The sequence below is a fragment of the Neomonachus schauinslandi genome, chromosome 7 (assembly GCF_002201575.2).
Source record: "Neomonachus schauinslandi chromosome 7, ASM220157v2, whole genome shotgun sequence".
In the NCBI taxonomy this organism is placed as follows: Eukaryota; Metazoa; Chordata; class Mammalia; order Carnivora; family Phocidae; genus Neomonachus; species Neomonachus schauinslandi.
The window spans coordinates 47,484,706-47,508,740 of NC_058409.1; the positions used below are offsets into that span (position 1 = coordinate 47,484,706).

A 24,035-nucleotide genomic window follows, 5' to 3' on the forward strand; every position below is an offset into this window, starting at 1 on the left:
GAATACACATTTTTTTCAAGTACACATAGAACAATTTCCAGGACAGAACATATGTTAGGCTGTAAAACGTGTCTCAATAAATTTAAGAGACTTGAAATCATTCGTAGTATGTTTTCCAACAACAAGAATTAAATTATAAATCGGTAACAAAAAGAAATTTATAGTATAGTGCTTCTGGTGAGACATTTAGCTCTGAATAGCTTTTCTGAACACTCTAAAAAGAGTATTCCCTACAGTGCTTAGAGGAAAATATATAGCACTAAATGGTAATATTAGAAAACAAAAAGTCTCAAATCAATAATGGAAGCTTCTGCTTTAAGAAACCAGAAAATAAGAGCAGATCAACTGCAAAGCAGGCAGAAGTGAGAAAATGATAAAATCAGTATGGAAATCTATAAAACAAAAGACAGAAACAAATTAGAGAAAATCAATAAAACTAAAAGATGCTTCTTTGAAAAGATCAACAAAACTGATAAACCTTTAGCCAAACCGACAAAGAAAAATGAGAAGGCATAAATTACCAATATCAGGATTGAAAGAACATTAATACTGACCTTTCAGAAATTGTAAGAATGAGAAGGATTATTTGAGCACCTTTTGATAAACAAATGATAAAACTTAGATGAAATGGATAAATTCCCCAAAAGACAAACACTAACATAACTATTTTAAGAGGTAGAAAATCTGAATAGACCTATAAGAAATAAAAATTTAACTAGGTAATGAAAAATATTCCCATAAAGAAAAGCCTGAACTAATGTAACATTGTATGTTAACGATTCTTCAATTAGAAAGAAAGAAAGAAAGAAGAAAAAAAGAAAGAAAAGAAAAGGAAGAAAGAAAGAAAAGAAAGAAAGAAAGAAAAGAAGGAAAGAAAGAAAGACAGGAAGAAAGAAAGAAAGAGAAAATCCCAGGGGCAGATGGCTTCACAGGTGAATTCTAATTAAAGAAGAAATAGTGTCATTCCTACGTAACTCCTTCACAAAATAGAGAAAGAAGAAATACTTCCCAATTCATGCCACAAGGCCAGTATTATCTTGACATCACAGCCAGCCAGATAAATACATTGTGAAAAAAGAAAACCAAAAACCAATATGCCTCATAAAAAAAATCCTTAACAAAGTATTAGCAAGCCAAATCTAGCAACATACAAAAAGGATTACATAACATGACCAAGTGGAATTTATCCTAGAAATACCATGATCATCTCAGTAGATGGAGAAAAAAGCATTTAAAAAATCCAGCATCCATTCATGGTGAAAACTCTCAACAATTTAGGAATGTAATAGAACTTTCCTCGCTGAATAAAGAGTCTCTTAATAAAACCAAGCTAACCTCATACTTAATGGTGAATGACTGATTGCTTCTTCCAAGGATCAGGAATAAGACAAGGATGTCTGTTCTCATCACTTCTACTCAACATTGTACTGAAGACTCTAGTGAGGGCATTAAGAAAAGAAAAAATAAAAGCATACATCTTAGAAGGAAAAAAAAGAAATAAAATTACTCTTATTGACAGATGACATGATCGTGTATATAGAAAATAGAGAGTTGGGATGCCTGGGTGGCTTAGTCTGTTAAGAATCTGCCTTCGCCTCGGGTCATGATCCCAGGGTCCTAGTATCGAGTGTCACATTGGGCTCCTTGCCCAGCAGAGAGCCTGTTTCTCCTTCTGCCTTCCGCTCCCCCTCTACCCTGCTTGTGCTCTCTTGCTCTCTCTCTCTGACAAATAAATAAATAAAATCCTTAAAAAAAAAAGAAAGAAAATTAAGAGTAATCAACAAAAAAACAACCTATTAAACAAGTTTAGCAAGGTATCAAGAACATATAAAAATAATTTTTATCTATATACCAGCAAAGAACAGTCCAAAAATGAAATTAAGAAAACCATCCTATTTCCAATAACATCAAAAAGAATAAAATACTTTGAAATACGTTTTATTTTATTTATTTTTTAAAGATTTTATTTATTTATTTAACAGAGAGACAGTGAGAGAAAGAACACAAGCAAGGGGAGTGGGAGAGGGAGAAGCAGGCTTCCCGCTGAGCAGGATGTGGGGCTCGATCCCAGGACCCTGAGATCATGACCTGAGCCAAAGGCAGACGCTTAACAACTGAGCCACCCAGGCACCCATGAAATACATTTTAAAAGAAGTACAAAAACACTACAAAACACTGCTGAGAGAAAGTGACGAAGGTCTAAATAAACGGAGAGAAATTCTAGGTTCATGGAATGGAAATCTCAGGATTGTTAAAATGACAATTTCTCCAAAACTGACATATGGAGTCAGTGCAATCCTTATCAGAATCCTAGCAGGTTTTTTTGCTTTTGCTTTTGTTTTTGTAGAAATGTATAAGCTGATCCTAAAGTTTACAAGGAAGTGAAAAGGACATAGAATAGTTAAAAGACTTTTGGAAAAGAAGAAATTTGGATGGCTCACACTACTCAATTTCAAAACTTATTATGAATATAGTAATTAAGACAGTGTGGTATATAGATGAGTAGAACAGAATTGAGTTCAGAATAAATCCTTCAACTTACGGTCAATTGAATTCTCACAAAGTTGCTCAGATAATGCAATGGGGAATGGATAGTCCTTTCAGCAAATGGTGTTAAAACAATTTGATATCATATGAAGAAGAAGAAAGAGAAGGAGGAGGAGGAGAAGAGGCAAAGGAGGAACAGTGAAGAGAACAATGGCCCTTACCTAACACAACACATCAAATTTAACTAAGGATGGATCAGATACCTAAATGTAAGAGATAAAACTAAAAGTTTCCAGAAAAAAAAACAAACAAACAGGAGAAAATCTTTGTGGGTGCCTGGCAGGCTTAGTTGATAGAGTGTGGGACTCTTGATTTTGGGGTCATGAGTTCAAGCCCCATGTTGGGTGTAGAGCCTACTTAAAAAAAAAAAAAAAAAGGAAAAAGGAGAAAGGAGAAAAAGAAAATCTTTGTGACCTTGGGAGAAGCAAAGATTTCTTTGATGTGACAATAAAAACATAAAAAATAAAAGAAAACATTGATAATTTGGATTTCATCAAAATAAAAAACTTTTACTCTTTAAAAGACACTATTAAGGGGCGCCTAGGTGGCTCCGTCAGTTAAGCATTTGCCTTCCGCTCAGGTTGTGATCCCAGGGTTCTGGGATGGAGTCCTGCTCAGTGGGGAGCCTGCTTCTCCTTCTCCCTCTGCTGCTCCCTCTGCTTCTGCTCTCTTTCTCTCTCTCTGTCAAATAAATAAATAAAATCTTTAGCAAAAAAAAAAAAGACACTATTAAAAAATGAAAACACAAGTTACAGATGAAGAAATATTTGCGAGTCATGTCTGATAATAGATTTGTATCCAGACTCATAAAGAACTCCTTCAACTCTTTGAAAAGAGACAAATGATCTCATTAAAATATGATGAAAGATTTGAATATTTGAAGAGATGTATCATCAAAGATGTGTGAATGGCTAATTAGCTCATCATAAGTTGTTCAACATTATTAGTATTCGAGCAATCAAAATTAAAACCATGATGAGATACCAGTACAAACACACTAGAATGGCTATAATCAAAAAGGTTGATAATACTAAGTGTTGATAAAGATATGGAGCATTTGTAACTCTCATATATTGCTAATAGGAATATAAAATGGTGCAGCCTCTTTAGAAAACAGTTTGCCAGTTTCTTGAAAAGTTAAACAAACTGACCATATGAGCCAGCTATTCTACTCCTAGATATCTACGCAAAAGAAATAGATTTATACATGAATGTTCATAGTAGCCTTATTCATAATAGCCCCAAACTGGAAACAACCCAAATGTCCATCAACTGTTGAGCAAATCAACAAAATATTGAATATTCATATAACACTATTTGTATTTGGCACTAAAAAGGAATAAAACTATTGATACATGCTCCAATATGCATGAACCTCAAAAACACTAGGCTTCGTGATAGAAGTTAGATACTCATGATCATATATTGTATAACTACATTTGTATATAATTTCCAAAAAAGCCAAATGTACAGAAACAGAAAGCAGATCAGTGATTGCCAAAAACTGGGGAATCACTGGAGTTGATTTACCTTATTGGCAACACTCCTTTTTTTTTAAAATTTTATTTATTTATTTGACAGAGAGAGAGAGAGAGAGCACAAGCAGGGGGAGCGGTAGAGGGAGAGGGAGAGGTAGGTTCCCACTGAGCAGGGAGCCCGACGCGGGACTTGATCACAGGACTCTGGGATCATGACCTGAGCCAAAGGCAGACGCTCAACTGACTGAAACACCCAGGCACCCTGGCAACACTCTTTTTAAAAAATATTTATTTATTTATTTTTAAGATTTTATTTATTTATTTGACATAGAGAGACACAGCGAGAGAGGGAACACAAGCAGGGGGAGTGGGAGAGAGAAGCAGGCTTCCCGATGAGCAGGGAGCCCGATGTGAGGCTCGATCCCAGGACCCTGGGATCATGACCTGAGCCGAAGGCAGACTCTTAACAACTGAGCCACCCAGGCGCCCCTTAAAAAATATTTATTTATTTTAGATAGAGAGAGAGGGAGACAGTGCGCACAGTGGGTGGGGGAGTGGGTGGGGCAGCAGAAACCAAGAGTCAGATGCTTAACTGACTGAGCCACCCAGGTGCCCCTTGGCATCACTCTTGAGATGGTCTATGAATGTCTCCAGCTAAAGTTCCCAGAATTGCTCTGGTCAATTCCTTTCCTAAGATTTCTTTTTTTTTTTCTTTTTTTTTTTTTAAAGATTTTATTTATTTATTTGACAGAGAGAGACACAGCGAGAGAGGGAACACAAGCAGGGGGAGTGGGAGAGGGAGAAGCAGGCTCCCCGCAGAGTAGGGAGCCCGATGTGGGACTCGATCCCAGGACCCTGGGATCATGACCTGAGCCGAAGGCAGTCGCTCAACCGACTGAGCCACCCAGGTGCCCCTTTCCTAAGATTTCTATGTGCAATTCTGCCCAAAATTCTATTAAATACCATAGTTGTCTTCGTACATATTTTCTGTTTTCTTAGAGTAGCCAAAGTCTGTTCTAAATATGTCCTAGTCATACTTCTTCCAAAGATTTGGTTGTGCACTTCCACTTCATGAAATAACGTCACCATCATTGCCTATACTTTCCCTTCTGTTTAAGCTATCTAGAGTAATTTTTAGTCATTAAAAAAAATTAATGCCAACTGATAAGTTTTCAGAATCAGCCCACTAGAGACATCATGAACTAACGGAGAGTTCTGGATTCTGAAAGAAGAGGGTGATGTGGTTAAGCACAGGAAAGACTAAGAATTTCTGCTTCATTTCTGGAAGAATCCTATTTCAAAGCACTCTACACATGAACACATATGTACACACACATAGTGCATTCATGCATGCAAAGCTCTCCACTTCTGGTTCTTTCTAGTTATTAACCTTCCTCCCAGGGGCACCTGGGTGGCTCAGTCGTTAAGCGTCTGCCTTCGGCTCAGGTCATGATCCCAGGGTCCTGTGATCAAGCCCCGCATCGGGCTCCCTGCTCCACGGGAAGCCTGCTTCTCCCTCTCCCACTCCCCCTGCTTGTGTCCCCTCTCTCTCTGTGTCAAATAAATAAATAAAATAAAATAAAATAAAATAAAAAAACCTTCCTGCCAGTGCTTTCTTGCTGTATTCAGTCTACAATCAGCGCTCCTCCTTCAAAGATAGGGCTACTTAGAGAATTTTTCTTACTTGATGGTACTTCTAAATTATTCTCTGTCAAAATTTCCTTTAAAATTCCATAGAGTAGATTCATTGGAGATCTCATTTGTTCAAAAAGCAAAACAAGACCAAAGGCACCACAGCCTCCTGTAAGTACAATCCACACTCATCTATGTAGCTTCACAGATCAAACATTTTCTTCCTGTGGCTAGACTCCTAAAGCTGCTCCCTCCAGAGTCCAATTCCAGGTTCTAGATCCAAAAATCGCATATGATTTTAATGTATATCTTTCTTTTTTTGTTGTTGTTAATATATTTACTGGAGTTTATCTTTCTTATTTTCGGTTTCTGGTTTGCTGTTATGGTCATGAACCTAATTGTGAGGAGCCCTCTCTGCACCGAAAGTTTGTCACTGCTTGTTTTACTGTTTTAGGAGGTGTTGGTAGGCAGATGAAACCAAGAAGACTATGTGATGAAGAAATATCTGCAAATGGGGGCCATGAGGTTGAAGACAGAACATGGCATAAAGGTTGGATTTCTAAAGCTTATCTGAAAACTCTCCCGGGGTGGAGCAGTTTGGCATTGGCCAAAGCGGCAGGGCTAGGACAGGCCCAGCGTTGGGAAGTTTTGCTGGAAGATTCACAGAGGAATCAAGAGAAGTGAGGCTGTGCACTTTGCTTCTCTAAACTGGTTCATACAGCTTTTGTCTCAATAGTCACATTATATCTATCAATGCGCACATCTTGTCCTTGATTCTGTCATCTCTACAGAATGTGATACTTTTCAGCATTCTTTCCTCCCCAAGCCTCGCTTTTTCCTAATTAGGATTTTTTCCTCCTTTAGCTTTGGTGACTACACCCCCTCCCCTTTACATGCTGCCTTGATTTTGTTTTGGGTTGTTTGTTATTTGTATCCCTTTAATGTTACCCACTGTGCCTCCTCTACATATGTGCCTGGCCTAACTATCTACTTTCAAGCTTAAGTCACATACTGTATCTTAGTTCTAGATATTTTCTCTCAACTTCATTTCAGAAACTTGTCCGTAATGGACCTCAATATTCGTTTGCTCATTCCTCTCAAAGCTGCCTTTCCTTCCTATTTTTGGTCCTAAGTTATGGCACTATTACACAATCCCTCAGGCCAGAAACAAATTCCTCCCTCTGCCTTACCATCAACAGTAGATTAGTAAATGAACTAAGTACTGCTCTTATGACCTTCTAAACTAGGGGTTCTGAAAGTGGGGTTCTCAGGTCACCAGCAGCAGCAGCACTTGGGACCTTGTTAGAAATTTAAATTTTCAGGCCCACTCCAGACCTACTTGGGAGGAAGCCAGCAGTCTGTTTTAACATGCCCTCTAGGTGACTTTGATGTATACTGAAGTCTGAGGACAGCTATTCTAGACTTGTGACTGTTAATTCTAGGAATCCATGGTTGGGCTTCAGGAGGACCAAAAAAACACCTGTAATTGTGTCTAAAACTGAGTGTATGTCCATTTATATTTTTTCCAAGTGAATAACCTTTATTTGTTTTATTTTCAAATGGGTCAGTCCTTCCCAAAATTGGGACTATTCCTTGCTTTCTGTCATTACCTCCACTTACCCTTTGATCCAGTTTTTTTGCCTCTATTATCCCCCCTTTTTTTTTTTTTTTTTTTTTTTTTTTTTTTTTTAGCATTTTTTATTCATTTGAGAGAGACAGAGAGAGTGAGAGCACAAGCAGAGGGGAGGGGTGAAAGGAGAGGGAGAAGCAGACTCCCGGCTGAGCAGGGAGCCTGACGTGGGGCTCCATCCCAGGACCCTGGCATCATGAACTGAGCTGCAGGCAGATGGCTTAACTGACCGAGCCACCCAGGCTTCCTTAGTCACCACCCTTTTCAATGTATCTTCATGTTGCAGTGACAACAATCATTCTAAAACTTGAACCTCATCATGGTCATTCTTCTGCTCAGAGGTCTTCAATGGCTCTCAATAGTGTATAAAGTGTATAATAAAGTAACCTCTTACCATGACAAACAGCACCTTTCATCAAAGCTTATTCTTTGGGCGCCTGGGTGGCTCAGTTGGTTAGGCGACTGCCTTCGGCTCAGGTCATGATCCTGGAGTCCTGGGATCAAGTCCCGCATCGGGCTCCCTGCTTGGCAGGGAGTCTGCTTCTCCCTCTGACCCTCCTCCCTCTCATGCTCTCTGTCTCTCATTCTCTCTCTCTCTCAAATAAATAAATAAAATCTTTAAAAAAAAAAAGCTTATTCTTTCTCATGTATCTCTAACCATCCTTTGGTCTAGCAGGAATAAATTTTGAATATTCTGAACCTCACTTGGGCTCCCATACCTCTCTGCATTTGTATATTCCTCATACTCAGTCTGGAATGCCCCTCATTGCCTACCCTCCTCTCCCCCAGCCTGGCTAATAACTGTATATTTAAAATTCAGCACAAGCAACAATTCTCCTAGGAAGTCTTCCATTAGGACTAACTTTAAGTGGCCCTCCTATGTACTCCCAATTTTGTCTATGCTTATCCCTCTGGTAGTAGTTCTCAGACTTCACTTAGGATGCTTTTACACTCTCAGAAATTATTGAGGACCCTGAGAGATTTATGGGATATCTATGCACATTAGAAATTAGAAACTTAGTATTTTAAAACCTATTATATATTAATGTAAATGATGTATTTTTATGATAAAATATTTTCCAAAAAAGAATTTGAGAAGAGTGGCATTGTTTTACATTTTTTTTAAAAGATTTTTATTTATTTATTTGACAGAGAGAGACACAGTGAGAGAGGGAACACAAGCAGGGAGAGAGAGAGAGGGAGAAGCAGGCTTCCTGCCAAGCAGGGAGCCCGATGTGGGGCTTGATCCCAGGACTCTGGGATCATGACCTGAGTCGAAGGCAGATGCTCAATGACTGAGCCACCCAGGCGCCCCTGTTTTACATTTTCAAAACTCTTTAATGTCTGGCTTAATAGAAGACAGCTGGATTCTCATATCTGTGCATTCAATCTGTTGTGATATATTTTGGTTGAAACATGCGAAGAAAATCTGGTCTCACATAGATAAGGAGTTGGAAAGGGGAAAACTATTTTCATAGCCTTTCTAGATAATTCTAGATATTCTTCTTTGATACCACACCAAACCTGACATATGGTAGTTTCTTAGAGTGCAGTTGCAATGTGGACTGAATCGGAAACTGTATCAATTAACTTTTTGTATTCTGCTACATTAAAATCCATGAGTCTATCTACCACTTTGATGTCTCATTTGATTTTGTAATAGCATGCATTGGCTATTTTGAAAACAGTTGTTGGTTGAGCTGTAGAGATCTTTCAAATGTTCCCATATCTCATTATATAATGTCAAAAAATACATGTGTTAATATCACTGGTATTTTTTAGCGGAAAAGTACTGTAAAGCTGCAGCTTAAGGGGCTATATACAAGTTTTACAAAATTTGTATTTTTGTGTGAATACTCAATCACATGAGTGCATTTTCTGGAGATAACCATCTTACTTGGGCATGCAACATAAGTACTTACCATTTCTCTCCACACATTAAAAAGATGTGTATGCTAGTGTGAACATTGAATGAAATTAGTAATTTTTACCCCTTTGTCAAGGATATTCTTAGATTAGCTTATTGAAACAATTTTAAATTTTGTATGCTATGATTGCAAGGAGGTAAAGAATACAAAATACCACTATTAGTGCAGTTTGGCACCAGTGCCTTGATTCTTCCTAAGGTGCAGCAGTTTAATCTAGTATTGCTTTTACACGAGGAGTGCAAATGCCAACAAAGTGAAGAAGGTCAACAAAGTCTTAGCATTATATTGAAAATTGTTTTGGGGCGCCTGGGTAGCCCTGTCATTATAACAAATGTCGGAGAGGTTGTGGAGAAAGGGGAACCCTCTTACACTGTTGGCGGGAATGCAAGTTGGTATAGCCACTTGGGAAAACAGTGTGGAGGTGCTTCAGAACATTAAAAATAGAGCTACCCTATGACCCAGCAATTGCACTACTGGGTATTTACCCCAAAGACACAGATGTAGTGAAAAGAAGGGCCATATGCACCCCAGTGTTATAGCAGCAATGTCCGCAATAGCCAAACTATGGAAAGAGCCTAGATGCCCTTTGAATAGATGGATGGATAAAGAAGATGTGGTCCGTATATACAATGGAATATTAGCCATCAGAAAGGATGAATATCCAACTTTTACATCAACATGGATGGGACTGGAGGAGATTATGCTACGTGAAATAAGTCAAGCAGAGAAAGTCAATTATCATATGGTTTCACTTATTTGTGGAACATAAGGAATAGCATGGAGGACATTAGGAGAAGGAAGGGAAAAATGAAGCGGGGGAAATCGGAGGGAGAGATGAACCATGAGAGACTATGGACTCTGAGAAACAAACTGAAGGTTTTAGAGGGGAGGGGTGGGGGGATGTGTTAACCTGGTGATGGGTATTAAGGAGGGCACATTCTGCATGGAGCACTGGGTGTTATACGAAAACAATGAATCGTGGATCACTACATCAAAAACTAATGATGTATGGTAACTAACATAACATAATAAAATAAAATTTAAAAAAAAGGATACTGGGAAAAAAAAAGAAAGCATGTCTGCCTTCGGCTCAGGTCATGATCCCAGGGTCCTGGGATGGAGGCCTGCATCGGGTTCCCTGCTCAGTGAGAAGCCTGCTTCTCCCTCTCCCACTCCCCCTGCTTGTGTTCCCTCTCTCATTGTCTCTCTCTCTCTGTCGAATAAATAAATAAAATCTTAAAAAAAAAAGAGAGAGAAAGAAAATTGTTTTGGCCTTGTGGACCCACCGAAAGGGCCTCCAGGACCCTCAGCAGGGTTCTGGGGATGGCATTTTGGGAGCAGCTGCTCAGTTGCACATACTTAGTTGTCCCTCAATGGGTTTCAAGTTCTATTAACAGGTAACAGTGTCTGGAATGTAAGGCTCAATAAATATTAGTATCTGCGAAATGAGCGACTAAATGACTAGTTATAAACAACGACCGCATAGTGTTCATCTTACTGCCTACTTTTTTTTTTTTTAGAATTTATTTATTTATCTGAGAGAGAGAATGAGATAGAGAGAGCATGAGAGGGAGAAGGGCCAGAGGGAGAAGCAGACTCCCTGCCGAGCAGGGAGCCTGATGCGGGACTCGATCCTGGCACTCCAGGGTCATGACCTGAGCTGAAGGCAGTCGCTTAACCAGCTGAGCCACCCAGGCGCCCTTACTGCCTCCTTTCTTTAATTCAATCAGAAATTAAACGTTTTCTAAATTTTTCTTTCTTCCTTTTTAATTAAATTAGAACTTGGCCAATGTTTTCAATAGCAGGGGCGGGGGAGCGGCCTGCATGTGGTCACGACGCGCTACAGTTTGGTGAAGCATTAATCTGCGTTGCCCCAGTCACTCCTCCTTCCCAGCCCCGCACCAGCAGGCCAGGCCTCTTGGTTCCCCAGTTCTACCAAGATTTAACAACGGAAAGAGCTGGGTCTCCTACGTTTTTAGGAGTACTGAAATTTGATTCAGTTGAAGCGGGGCGGGGGGGATCGATAAAAGTCCCGACAGGGAGAACACTGACAAGAGCTACGGCTGGGAGACCCGGGAGCCCCAGGCTACAGCCTCTGCCGACCCGCCGGGTTGCCGGGGCGACGCTTCCGGCCGGCGCGCGCAGCCTGGGAGCAGGGGAGTTGTGGAATGGGCGGCTAGACCTGCCCGCCGCCGTGAATTCGCCAGCGGGAGCGCGCTCGCGGCCGCGCGTTCTTCGCTTTCCCGGCTCCGTCGCTGACGCGTCGTAGACGTTGGGGAGCGGAGGACAGCAGCAGCGGGTCGGGATGAACAGCGGCGGCGGCTTCGGTTTGGCTTTAGGCTTCGGCCTTACCCCTACGGCGGTGATTCAGGTGACCAATCTGTCGTCGGCGGTGACCAGCGAGCAGATGCGGACGCTTTTTTCCTTCTTAGGAGAAATCGAGGAGCTGCGGCTTTACCCCCCAGAGTAAGTGCTCGAGCACGGCTGGGGGAGGGGCGCGGGCGCCATAGAGACCTCGGGCACCGAGGCGTGGGGGAGAGCGCGGACGGGGGCGCGCGGTGCCCGTCACGTGACAGCCCGGGTTTACCCTGGTGCCCATGTTTGATTAGGGCATCCGGGCGCGGGGCCCCGAGGTCCTGTTCTCCTTGTTAGTTAGACTGTGGGGGTTAACCTCTGCACCGAGCCCTTAGAATTTAGAGAAGTTGTTTTTTCGTGCATCCCCGATTTCTGGTCTCCGTCGGGTCCTCGTATTCAGTGCCTCCCCCTTTTCCTTTTTCTTCCCGAACTTAAGATGGCCGCAGGTGGGCCCGGAATAGTCCTCATGGCAAACGCCTGTTAGCGTTTTTGCAATGTGAAAATCGCAGAGACCGCGCCGGAGAAACTGTCCACTTGTTAGGGTCTTAGTGTCAGGCCGTTGTTACTGATTGGAAAGCCTGCGGCTCATGGCAGATTGGAATTAGGGCTGTATTTGTTCCCCAGGGCGGTGTTCACAAATTGAGCATCTTCTTGGTGAATCTGACCGAGCCCATCCATGTTGTTAAATATCATGTCTTATTCGCCCTTTTGGCAGCGGATTAAAATTTCCGCTTTGAAGGTCACACTGTCATAAGCCTTTCATAAAGAGTATTAGTCGGTGCAGGATTATCCCTGTTGGATGCTTTAAAAGTCTACAACTCGCGGCCACTTCCCAAGTACTGTATTTTGAAGTAAGATTTCCCTTGTATAGTATTATCTACTCAAAATATGTAAGGGGTTTGTGGGTTGTTCACTTTATTACACATACTTTTTTTTTTTTTATGATAGAGCTTAGAATCTTAAAGTCCTCAGTATTTTGTTCATTGTGTCAAAATCCTTTGAAGGAAGAGCTAGTAGTTGCCCAGGATTTCTTTCTTTAAAAAAAAAAAAATCTGTATTTGACTTTTTGGTTTATTTCATAATGATGCGTGTAGACCTGTTTTCTTTCGGTTTCTCTCTGTAAGTACATCGCATTGCCACAGCATAGATACTGATTGGTAAAGGTTAGTGTTTGGGTTTTTAAATTTTACTTTTTAAATTTTCTTTTCCTCTCTTGTTTTGAAATATGGAATGTATACGAAAAAGTTGAAAGAATAACACCCACGTTTCCTTCACCTGTATTCCTTCTTTGCCAGTTGAGTTGTCTCCCTCTCTATACTTAAATTCCCTCTTTCTTCCCATCCTTTTCAAAGTAGTTGCAGACACCATGACTGTTTATTCCTTAACACTTAAGTATGTATCTCTTCAGAACAGGTACATTGTTCTACAATACCACAATACTATTAACATGTTTAAGAAATTTAACATTGATAAGGTATAACAAGTAGTTCATATTTAAATTTTCCCAGTTATTATAACCATGTGTTTTTTCTTTTTCTTTTTTTGGTCTAGAATATAATGAGAAACCACCCATTTTATTTGGTTGTTACCTCCTTTAATCCAGAACACTCCCCTGTCACCTTTTTAAAAGTCTTTCATGACATTGACATTTTGTCTTGTAGTTTGTAAATCTGGGCTTATATAGATTGTTTCTACATGATTAGATTCAGATAATACATTTTTGTCAAGAATACTTCATAAGTGCATGTATATACATATTTATTGACCAGCTGCAGCATTTATAGTTTGAATATCTTATTTAACTTTTGAAAATGCTTTCTGCTGTCTCTTCATTTCAGCATTCAGAACGTTTTTTTATTAATTGAGAAGTGTTTGGGAGAGGGCTGTACCCTTAAGAATTGGAATCAAGCAGTAAAATATTTTGTATATGAACCTTTGTAAACTAACCTTGCTTTCAAGGTTGTGGTAATAAGGTATCTCGTAGAAGAAGTATATCACAGAATATTATTCAATGCCAACATAATACCACTTTCATAGTTAAAACCAGGGTATGGGTGGCAGTATGCTGCCAGTTATTCTCTGACATTTAGTAATGGGCTGTTTTTTGAAATCACATGTTAATTACTTGGAGTTTAAAAGTCAAAGAGAATAAAAAGCTATTTACTTAAACATGGTGGAGTTAGTGTGTCACAAACTGTAATACATTTTGCAAAGTTGTAACATAAGCATAGCACATATGGGCCCTGCAAAATTCTTAATCAGGTTTTCCTGAAGTGTAATCACTTATTACTGTTTTTCAAAAATATTGCCATGCTTTACTAACAGCGTGTTTTCTGCTCTATGGTGAAGTTGTCATAACCTGGTTTTTATATTAAAGATGTGTTTGCAAATTTGAGCTGAAATGGATAACAGTGCAATAGTAGTAGTTGTATTGAAGACAGATAACTGTTTCGTAGTGTCTCGGAAATAGTACTTTATGATTCATGTTTGGAACCTGAGTAGAATTTCATTTGTTTTAAATTTGGAAATGCGTTTCTTTAAAAGAATGTGAAAACAGTTTCTCATTAACATTTTAAGAATTTGCTAATATGAAAATTCACATTTTAAATTTAACTCTTGGAATGAGGATGTGGTTCAGTTTCTTAGTTTTTAAACATCGGTAATTAGTGTGAACATTCATTATATATGTTAAAAATTCTTTTTTTAAAAATTTTTTTTAAAGATTTTATTTATTTGACAGCGAGAGACACAGCGAGAGAGGGAACACAAGCAGGGGGGAGTGGGAGAGGGAGAAGCAGGCTTCCCGCGGAGCAGGGAACTGGGTGTGGGGCTCGATCCGTGTGGGGCTTGATCCCAGGACCCTGGGATCATGACCTGAGCGGAAGGCAGATGCTTAATGACTGAGCCACCCAGGCGCCCCTATGTTAAAAATTCTTAATTGTGCTGCCGGATGATAAATACCCAGAATTTTTGTTTTCACTTGTTGTACAACAAATGAATATCATGTCATGAAAACCTTTTTACCACAGTAAGAAACTTTTGTAGTTTTTTAGTCACCTTTTTTTTTTTTTAAGGTATACTGTACATACAGAAAAGTGTATGGATAAAAATACAGCTTGATGAATTTCCACAAAGTGAACACCTATGTAATCAGCACCCACATCAGGCTTATCTGCACCCTAGCATTTTCCCAGTGTCCCCCTTCAAGTGGCTAACCCCCGAAGGCTAATCCTATCCTGATTTCTAACATCATGTCTCACATTAACACCTGTGTTGATTTTTTTTTTTTTTTTTGCTGGTTTTTTTCACTTCTCTGGTCTTCAGAAGTATTAATAAGCAAGGAAAAATGTGTCAACTGCTTATTTATTTAGTTAAAAAAATTAGAACCAATATAGCCATTTTACGAGAGAGAAAAACACCACTTAATGATCTTCTCTTTTCATATCTTCTCTCTTCATTTCTATATATTTGCCTGCAGTCCTTTTAATATGTGCTTATTTTAATGTAGTGTAATCAAAGGATTTATACACTGATGGTGAACTTTTTTCATTCAACATATAAGTATTTTTTCATATTCCTGTGTCTTATTTATAGTAATAACATTTAAAAGGCTGTAATTATGTCTTAAGTGTATTTTTCACATTGTCATTAGCTATATTGATTCCTTTGTATTGGTGTTTTAAGTCAATGGATTTTAGCTGGAAACATTTGAAAATGTATCTTTTTGATTGTCTGCATTGATTGGAGCACCTTCTGGCATTTGGTGGGCAAGTGTCAGTAATTCATAGAAGATCTTAACATAAGGAAAAATTGTGCCATCCAAAGTACCACTAAAGTCCTGCTGAGAAACACTTATAAATTATGTGTCAGTTAATATTTTTATACATAAGTCTGTGTACTTTGTCCGTGCTTTGGAGTATATCCTTTTTGATAGACCCTGCAGTAAAAGACTGGATATATTAGTACCCCTTGACTTTTTTTTGAAAAAGATTGTACTGTGCCATCACCAAGTTTAATGAAAAACAAAATAACCAGTTAGAGCCTAGGAAATTTAACTGATGCTCAAAAATTTGGTTCTGTAATTTCTGCATTAAACTCCTAGTCAGGGAGTGCCTGGGTGGCTCAGTCGTTAAGTGTCTGCCTTCGGCTCGTGTCACGATCCCGGGGTCCTGGGATCGAGCCCCGCATCGGGCTCCTTGCTCTGCGGGGGGCCTGCTTCTCCCTCTCCCACTCCCCCTGCTTGTGTTCCCTCTCTCGCTGTGTCTCTCTCTGTCAAATAAATCTTTTTAAAAAATAAATAAACTCCTAGTCAGAAATTCTGAATTTTTGGAAAAACAATTGTAGAAAGTTTGATATTTGGAAAAAAAAAACAAAAACAAAATTTTATTCAACAAATGAGGTGGAAATAAAATTTGCTATTTTGGTCTCCTGCTACTTTCCTTAGAAGCATATGTTTAGACCAAATGGAATATGTAACGTCCTTTTAAAAATTAAAACTCTAGGTCAAAATTACACTTAAAGATGATAATTCTATTTAATTAAAAATAAATATTTAAAAGGTTAGATGTATTAAAATGAAAGCTGTAAATATAAAACTTGGAAACGATGTATAAATAAATACACATTGAGAAATTCATCTTCTGTATTTAGGCTTGCCACTGTATTGTATTTTAGATTGTAATGCTCAAAATAAAATAGTGTTAACGTAAGTTGATCTCTATTCTGTATTTTAAGAAAGGTAATTGGAGATGAAGATAAAATTCTTTAGAACAGTGGTGTAGCTATGTCTGGTGTCCACACTTCTATGATAATGCTTGGTCCGCACAGGTCAGCCTTTCTTATCCAGTTCTGGGCTTCTCAAATCTTTGTAGTCTGTCGTAACATGAAGTTGCTTTACCATCCAGGCTCATACTTCCTTTTCCTCTGGATGTTTTAAATTTGAAATGATGTGGGTTTTAAGTAGGGGTATTGGAAAATGTGTTTTCAGTTTTCAATAGTGATTATTTAGGTTTCCATTCTTTCACAAAAGGATCTGTCCATTTGGGGAATGTACTTTCAGTGGTGGTTTGTTAGGTTCTTGAAGATTTCAGTGCTAAAAGAGAGTATACTTGTAATTGCTAGGGCTTTAGTAGCTTATTGTAATTATAGGTTTTTTTGCGGGGGTGGGGAGTACTGATTGCAAAAGACAGAAACAGCCCTACCCAGTCTAGCTCGTGAAGAGAGAAAATTATTAAAAAGATGAATATTCTCCTAAATTGAAATAAAGACTGTAGTATTAAGTAGGCCTCATGGGGACTGGGAACCAGAAAGATAATCAGCATCCAAGGCGACTGTCTGCCTCTTCTCAGAGGCTTTATTGTCTGCTCAGTTTGTTTCTGTGTATCTGCTCTATTTTCTTTGCAGACTTATTTTGTACTCAGTATTTTGGCATCTGGCCCAAGCCCTGAGTATAAGTGACTTTTCAGCCCAAGAGAGAGAATCTAATTGTTTAAGTGGATTTGATCAAACCACCCAAATTATAGGTTGTTGGTTAGCCAGTAAAATGGGCCCTTGTGTCATGTGGCCAATCAATTGTGGCTAGAGGCTTCCAAAATCTGTTGGGAGTTTTCACCTAAGAAAATGGATGAGGCTGTGCTAAAAGTGTATAGAATGCCCTGGTAGCACATAGAGGAGAGGTCCTTAATCACTGATGCCTTAAAGTAGCTTTCCAGAAGACTTGGAAACTTGAGTCTTGAAGAAAAGTGGAATTACCACTCAAAAAGAGAGGAAGGATATCATAGGCAAATGGAACATGTGCAAAGATGGCCCAGATATTCAGAATGTGTTCTGGACACCACAGGTATTTCTAATGCCTGGGTTTTGGGAGCATTTAGATGATAAAGCAAGAACAGAAGGGTGTCTTTGAGGAAATTTAAGCAGTGGAATGACATGACAAAATTTATAGTTTTGAAGGATCACTCTGGCAGCTTTTGTGAAAGACCATTATTAAGAAGTTGGGTTTGGAGTCACTGTGATTGTTTAGGAGCCATTGTAATAATCTGGGTGAGAAATGATGAGGGCCTGAATTAAGCTCCTGATAGTGAGAATGATAAAAGAATTCATGTGACAAATATTTGGGATACAGTCTTCACAGGATTTAATGACCACTTGGATGAAGAGGGAAGGGCCAAGGATGGAAACACCCTCAAATCTCAGTAGTTGTGTAAAACCAGATTATTTCTTAGTCTAAGCTTGTGGAGTAGGGAACTCTACTTATTGTGGTCACTCACTTTGGGATAAAGCCGATGTAGCAGCCACCCATTTCTCAAATGTTGCTGGTCACTGTGGCAGAGGAAAAGAGCCAAGCAGTGACCCTTAAAGCTCCTGAATGTCCGTTCTGCTCATATATAATTGGCCAAAACAAGTTGCTTGGGCATACCTGACTTCAAGGAACAAAGAAATGGAATTTTACCATGTAGCCAGAAGCGATTTGGAAGTATTTAGTGAACGGTACTAATGATGGTTACATTTAATGACTCCTAGATTTATGACTTGAGTAATATGGTGGTATTTTTAACTGAGAGATGAAGTGAGGATGACCACCAGGACTGGTGAGAAAGAAGGATGATGAATTTATTTTAGACTCCATAACTTTTTGGGGGTGGGCCCTGTGACCATCAAGGAGTAATATTCCAGCAGACATTTGGATCTGGGAGTCAAAAGCTCAAGAGAGGCCTAAATTGGAGATTTGGTAATGTGAAGGTGAGTTAAGTGTGGATACGACTGTTTTTACCTCAGTGACAAATTCATAAAGTGTTTGACTTAGATGTTTGTGTGGGGAGGTGGGGAGTAGGCATCATTGGAGTGGGCCTGTTGAAGCCTGCATTGGATAACCTTAGGCAGGAGTGAATTGAGTTGGGTTGGGTGAGAAAGAGGTGGTTTCATTTTGTCAACTTTCATTACCCTGACAAGTTATGTTAATAATAATATAAATAATTTCAAGTTCTCAATGCTAATATGTTTTATTGTCACAGTGTTTTGGTAATAGCATAAATTTGTATGTTTAACCGTTATCAAGATGGATTTGTTGCTTTATGTGATTTTTTTTAATTTTAAAAATGGCTAATATTTGGAATTGCTAATTAAATAGTACATTAAAATGCTTTTAAAATTCCTTTTTTTTTTTTTTAATTTTTTAGAGAGAATGGGAGAGGGAGGGAGAGCATCTCAAGCAGGCTTCATGCCTAGTGTGGAGCCTGACATGGGGCTCAGTCTCACAACCCTGAGATCATGACCTGAGCACAAATCAAGAGTCGGACACTTAACTGACTGAGCCACCCAGGCACCCCTAAAATGCTTTTAAAATTCTTGATTAGTTGAATGATTAAGATTGCACAAGATTTGGATTTAGATAATTAGACTTTAAGTCCCACCTTTGCCATTTACTAGGGCTAGGATTATTATGGTCAACTTTCTTGACTTGTTTTGTAAACTAAATTGTTACTGTACAAGGCAGAGATGATATTTTTCAGATCATCTCACTTCTTTCTTAGTGTCAAAAATCTAAATGCTTTAGGGGCGCCTGGGTGGCTCAGTCGTTAAGCGTCTGCCTTCGGCTCAGGTCATGATCCCAGGGTCCTGGGATCGAGCCCCGCATCGGACTCTCTGCTCAGCGGGGAGCCTGCTTCTCCCTCTGCCTCTGCCCCTGCTTGTGCTCTCTGCCTCTGCCCCTGCTTGTGCTCTCTCTCACAAATAAATAAAATCTTTAAAAAAAAAAACAAAAAACTTAATGCTTTAAAGGAGTGTATTCTATAGTAGGTGTATATTTAGTGTGGGTGTTTTTTTTTTCTTGCTAAAGACAGTTTTAGACTTTAATTGAAAATAATCTTGGACAGACTGACAAAATGATCATCAGTGAATATAGTATATTTTGCAGTCTAACAAGATGGATTCATATTATGGAAAAACTGCTTTCATCTGTGTTATGTGGTTTTCTTACTACAGGTCTACCTAGATTAAACTGAATCTGGTACGATTTAGAAGAGTATGTTCTTTTGCATATAAAATACGTTAAATTTTGTTTGTAAAATCTTTTGTCTGGAAAATCACAATGCTGCCTAGCTTAAAGCAGTCTCTAGTACATGTGAAAGACCTTAATTTTAATTCTGTGTTATCTGTTTGCAAGACTCTGGTGAAGTTTTTAGTGATCTAAAACCTGGGGAGTCACATTAGGAAGGGTTGAAAATGGTTACAAAATTTGAAGTCATGAGGATTGGGACTTTTATAAAGTGATTTTGCTTCAGATGATAGACTGAATATTTTTGGGTTAAATCTGTTTTCAATTTTGCTCTGTTTAGGAACTCGTTAATTTACATTTCCAGTTTTTACAAATAAAACGATAGGCCTTTCTAGATTGTTGTCAACTTTTGCAGACAAATCACCATGAAAAGACTTAAGTTTTGCCTAGTACAGCCACTCTGGAAAACAGTATGGAGGATTCTCAAGAAGTTAAAAATAGAACTGCCCTTCCACCCAGCAATTGTACTACTAGGTATTTACCCAAAGAATACAAAAATACTAATTCAAAGGGATACATGCACCCCGAAGTTTAGAGCCAAAATGTGGAAACAGCCCAAGTGTCCATTGATTGGTGAATGGATAAAGAAGCTGTGTGTATATACAATGGAATATTACTCAGCCATAAAAAACCAAAATCTTGCCATTTGCAATAGCATGGATGGAGTAAGAGAGTATTATACTATGCAAAATAAGTTAGAGAAAGACAAATACCATATGATTTCACTCATGTGGAATTTAAGAAACAACAAATGAGCGAAGGGGAGAAAGAGGGAGGCAAACCGAGAAACAGACTCTTAACTATAGAGAACAAACTGATGGTAACTGTATATTAACCAACTGGAATTTAAATAAAAACGTGAAAATGCAAATCTTTTTATGTGCTAATGATCCTTAGCAATAAAAATTTTTGTCTTGATTATGTAAGATTATATGAAGATCTAAGAAAGAAATTTCAAATGAAAATGACAAAACCAACCAAATGTTTATTAGTCCAATTGTTTTTCTTTTTATCTTGCAGCAACGCACCTCTTGCTTTTTCTTCCAAAGTATGTTATGTTAAGTTTCGTGATCCATCAAGTGTTGGCGTGGCCCAGCATCTAACTAACACGGTTTTTATTGACAGAGCTCTGATAGTTGTACCTTGTGCAGAAGGTTGGTATCTCCCGTGTTTTTTCCTATTATTTTAATCTCTGTCCTGTGTGTTCTACCTTTGGCTTTCCTAGAAATTGGTAGGTAGATAGTACACTGTTGTGTGTGTGTGTGTTTAAGAATGAAATTTGGAGAAGAAAAGAATTTTTACCTAATAATAAAATACAGTGGTTAATTTATTACTTATGTATGCTTGAGATTTAATAGCCAAACATTTAAAAAAATTCATGAATGACTTGTGGTTTGCTTTGGCTTTCTGTAGTCAATTTGCAAGTTGTAAACAAAGCTTTCTGAAATTAAAATATTAAATTGGTAGGGGAAATTATTTTAAATTTATAAACAAGTGAACATTTGCCCCTGTGTACACAATATTAATGATATGACATAAAAACTGTACATTTTGCCAAATTTGGGGTTAAATGGTATTTATGTTCATTAGAAAAATACTCATAATTTAATCTCTGAAGTATCCTCTTAAGGTAATTCACCTTGTCATTGACACCATTATTGCATATTCATTGTGATTGCTATGCAACTGGAATTTATTTTTTTCTTTTAATGGCTTGCTTTTCTTGGGGGGTGGGATGTGTAATTGAATGGAAAGTAATTTTCCAAAGCTTCCATCAAGGAAATAGTTGTGGAAGATGGGAACAAGTCCAAAAGCCTTATAGTTATTAAATTAATTTAAGACTTAACCTGCTTTAAGAGCTAATTATTACCAATACTTATTTTTTAGTTATTTCCGTTTACAGAGCCATTCACATATAATAGGCTGTGCTGAATTTGACAGTTCTGGTGTGTAGTTAACTTTTATTTAGAGTACACACTGTGGTGTGTGTACATTTATTTTAGAATAGGTTATTGTAATTTAAATGTCCTTAAAGTATGTTTTCCCTGGTGGATGGTGGTAACTGTTGTACAATGTAAAAAATTTACCTGGAACAATTTAAGGAGCTTTCATATGTAATGTTTTAAAGCCTCTTTTAGAAACCAGGCTAATATTAAAATAACTTGATATATGGTACACAGTGCTGCACTTTTAAAGTTTGATGCTTATTTCAGAATGCCTATTCTGGGATGTCAATAACATTACAGTTAGATACAGTAGGTACCATTCTTTTGGTTTTGAAGTCCCAGAATAGGACATTCTGGATTTTTTCTCAGATGAATTTGAAAGTATTTTTCCCATGCCTGGGGAAAGGTAGAATAAAAATGGATTAAAGTTAATTATTTGCTGTATCTGTCCTTATCTATTGATCTGTAAGGGGACAGTGAGCCCAGAATTGGAGAGCAAGGTGAGAAAAGAGCTGGTAAATGGTTTAGTTCTGCATACCAAGTTCATACCAGTTTCACACCAGGTAAACTGCATGGGAAAAAAATCAGAAGTTTTATTAAATGGGAATATTAATCATAGAAAACTATGCTACCAGTAGTGCAGGATCTTGTATTATGTTAGCTTACTGAATTGGAAGGAAGAATTTTTTATCAGTGTTGCTTTGTGGGAACCTTGCTATATTTCCATAGAATTTTTCATATATTTGAGAAGCCCATACTGTGATTTGTCATAAGTGTTCAAGGTTATGGGCATGTAGAGCTTCTCTTTTTTGTCTGTTTTACTTAATAGAGCTTAATAAATACACATTTATTATAATAGCTCTTGAATATTTTTAATATTACCACTTTGAGACAGTTTCTCTGGTTTTGAACATGAAAGTTTAAGCACATTTTTATTGCAGTTTAGTTGTAAGTAAGTATTTTAGAACACTGATAAAATAATTGCTATTAGAGAAACATTCAGATACACATTTTTCATTAGTTTAACTAAATACCACCGAATAACCTTTTAGAATCTGAGGAGTGTTAGAGTGAGCTGTAAAGATCTGATTATGCACCGCAAGCAAAGTAATAATGTGTTATTATACTGAAAAAGATAGCAAAGTGAGTTTGAAATAAACCAAAGGAAAGAGTTCCAGTGGAGTAAGTTCTTTTAGAGGAAGATGGGGTGCTGTAAGCATTCTTCTATTTACTTCACTGGTTGCATTCTTTCTTTGATGTTATAGAAACAGCATTGTGAAAGATATGAGAAAACCATAGAACAGTTTTAAGAAAAGTTTTTTCATTTTCTTTCAATTTGCTGTTTTTGTAATGCAGTTTTGTAACAAGATCCTAAGCTGTATAAGTAATGTTTGATGTGTAAGAGTTTCATGCGTATTAAGCATTAGCTATTGTTAATAAAACATGCCATTTCAAAATAAAATATGCTTTCATTATACTTGTCCAGATATGACCTCTTTTTGTTGTTGCGTGCATCTCAGATTTCTTTTTTATAAATGTTAACACTTAGAAAAAGATAAGGTCAAACATAACAAGGGTGTCAAGCCTAATCATCAGTCGTAACTTTATGTCCACATTTTCTGGTAGATGGATTTTGACTATTAATTTGGTTTTGTATGTTTTCTCTATGTGATATTTGTGCATTATTAGATGACTAGACTGGCCAAGGCAGACCTGTTACACTTGCCTGAGTTAGGCATTGTTTGCCATGCCACTAAACCTGCCGTCAAGTGAAACCTTCATTGGGGAAATGAGATCGGAGTCTGAACCGCAGAAGATGGACGCCCTGTCTCTGTTTTTTATTGTTTTACTTTAATTTCATTTCTTTTTCTTTATTTTGTCCCTTTTTTTGTTTTTGTTTTTGTTTTTGTTTTGTTAAATCTCTTTCACTTTAACTTGTGAGCTGGTTTTCCAGTTCTTTGTAAATGGTATTCCATTAAGGGTTCATAACATTGCTTTGCAGATTATATTGGGAGATGATTAGCAGAGCTCAGTCTTAGAGTGAAATAAATTTTCATAGTAAACCTAGGATACAGTGTTGTGAAGCTCAGTGTGAGTCTTAATTGGTGTTTATAGACTGCATAGTACATTTTGTTCTCGAAACACTAAAACACTGTTAGAATTCTTAGGAACATTTCCTGACCTCATTGCAACATTTCAGATTTTTCTCCCAAATCTACATCTTTCATAAAAACCAATTAACAGCTTCTAATTTTCACCCCCCCCCCCCCCCAGAATTGTAGACATACAGAATCCTCAAGGAAAATAAGTAAATTTTTTAGAATAATCTAGGGATAGAGGACAAGCAGAGACATTCACTTTTTTGACTTATTTACTACAGAAAGAACTTATTTCCTTGACTTACAAAGACTTTTACTTGCCTGTGTGGGGAATGGATATTGGACAAACTTTGAAAACTTAACT

General features: G+C 38.0%; 1 protein-coding gene across 3 annotated transcripts in view; it reads left to right on the top strand.

The window, feature by feature from the left end:
• Positions 1–11,412: 11,412 nt before the first annotated feature.
• The window catches only part of SREK1 (splicing regulatory glutamic acid and lysine rich protein 1), a 41,726-nt gene continuing 29,103 nt past the window's right edge, over positions 11,413–24,035 (top strand). For all 3 annotated transcript variants that reach the window (XM_021702196.2, XM_021702197.2, XM_021702199.2), the window contains exons 1-2: positions 11,413–11,681; positions 20,647–20,780. In XM_021702196.2, the coding sequence (XP_021557871.1) occupies positions 11,521–11,681; positions 20,647–20,780 (295 nt within the window). In that variant the 5' untranslated portion in view covers positions 11,413–11,520. The remainder of the gene's footprint in view (positions 11,682–20,646; positions 20,781–24,035) is intronic.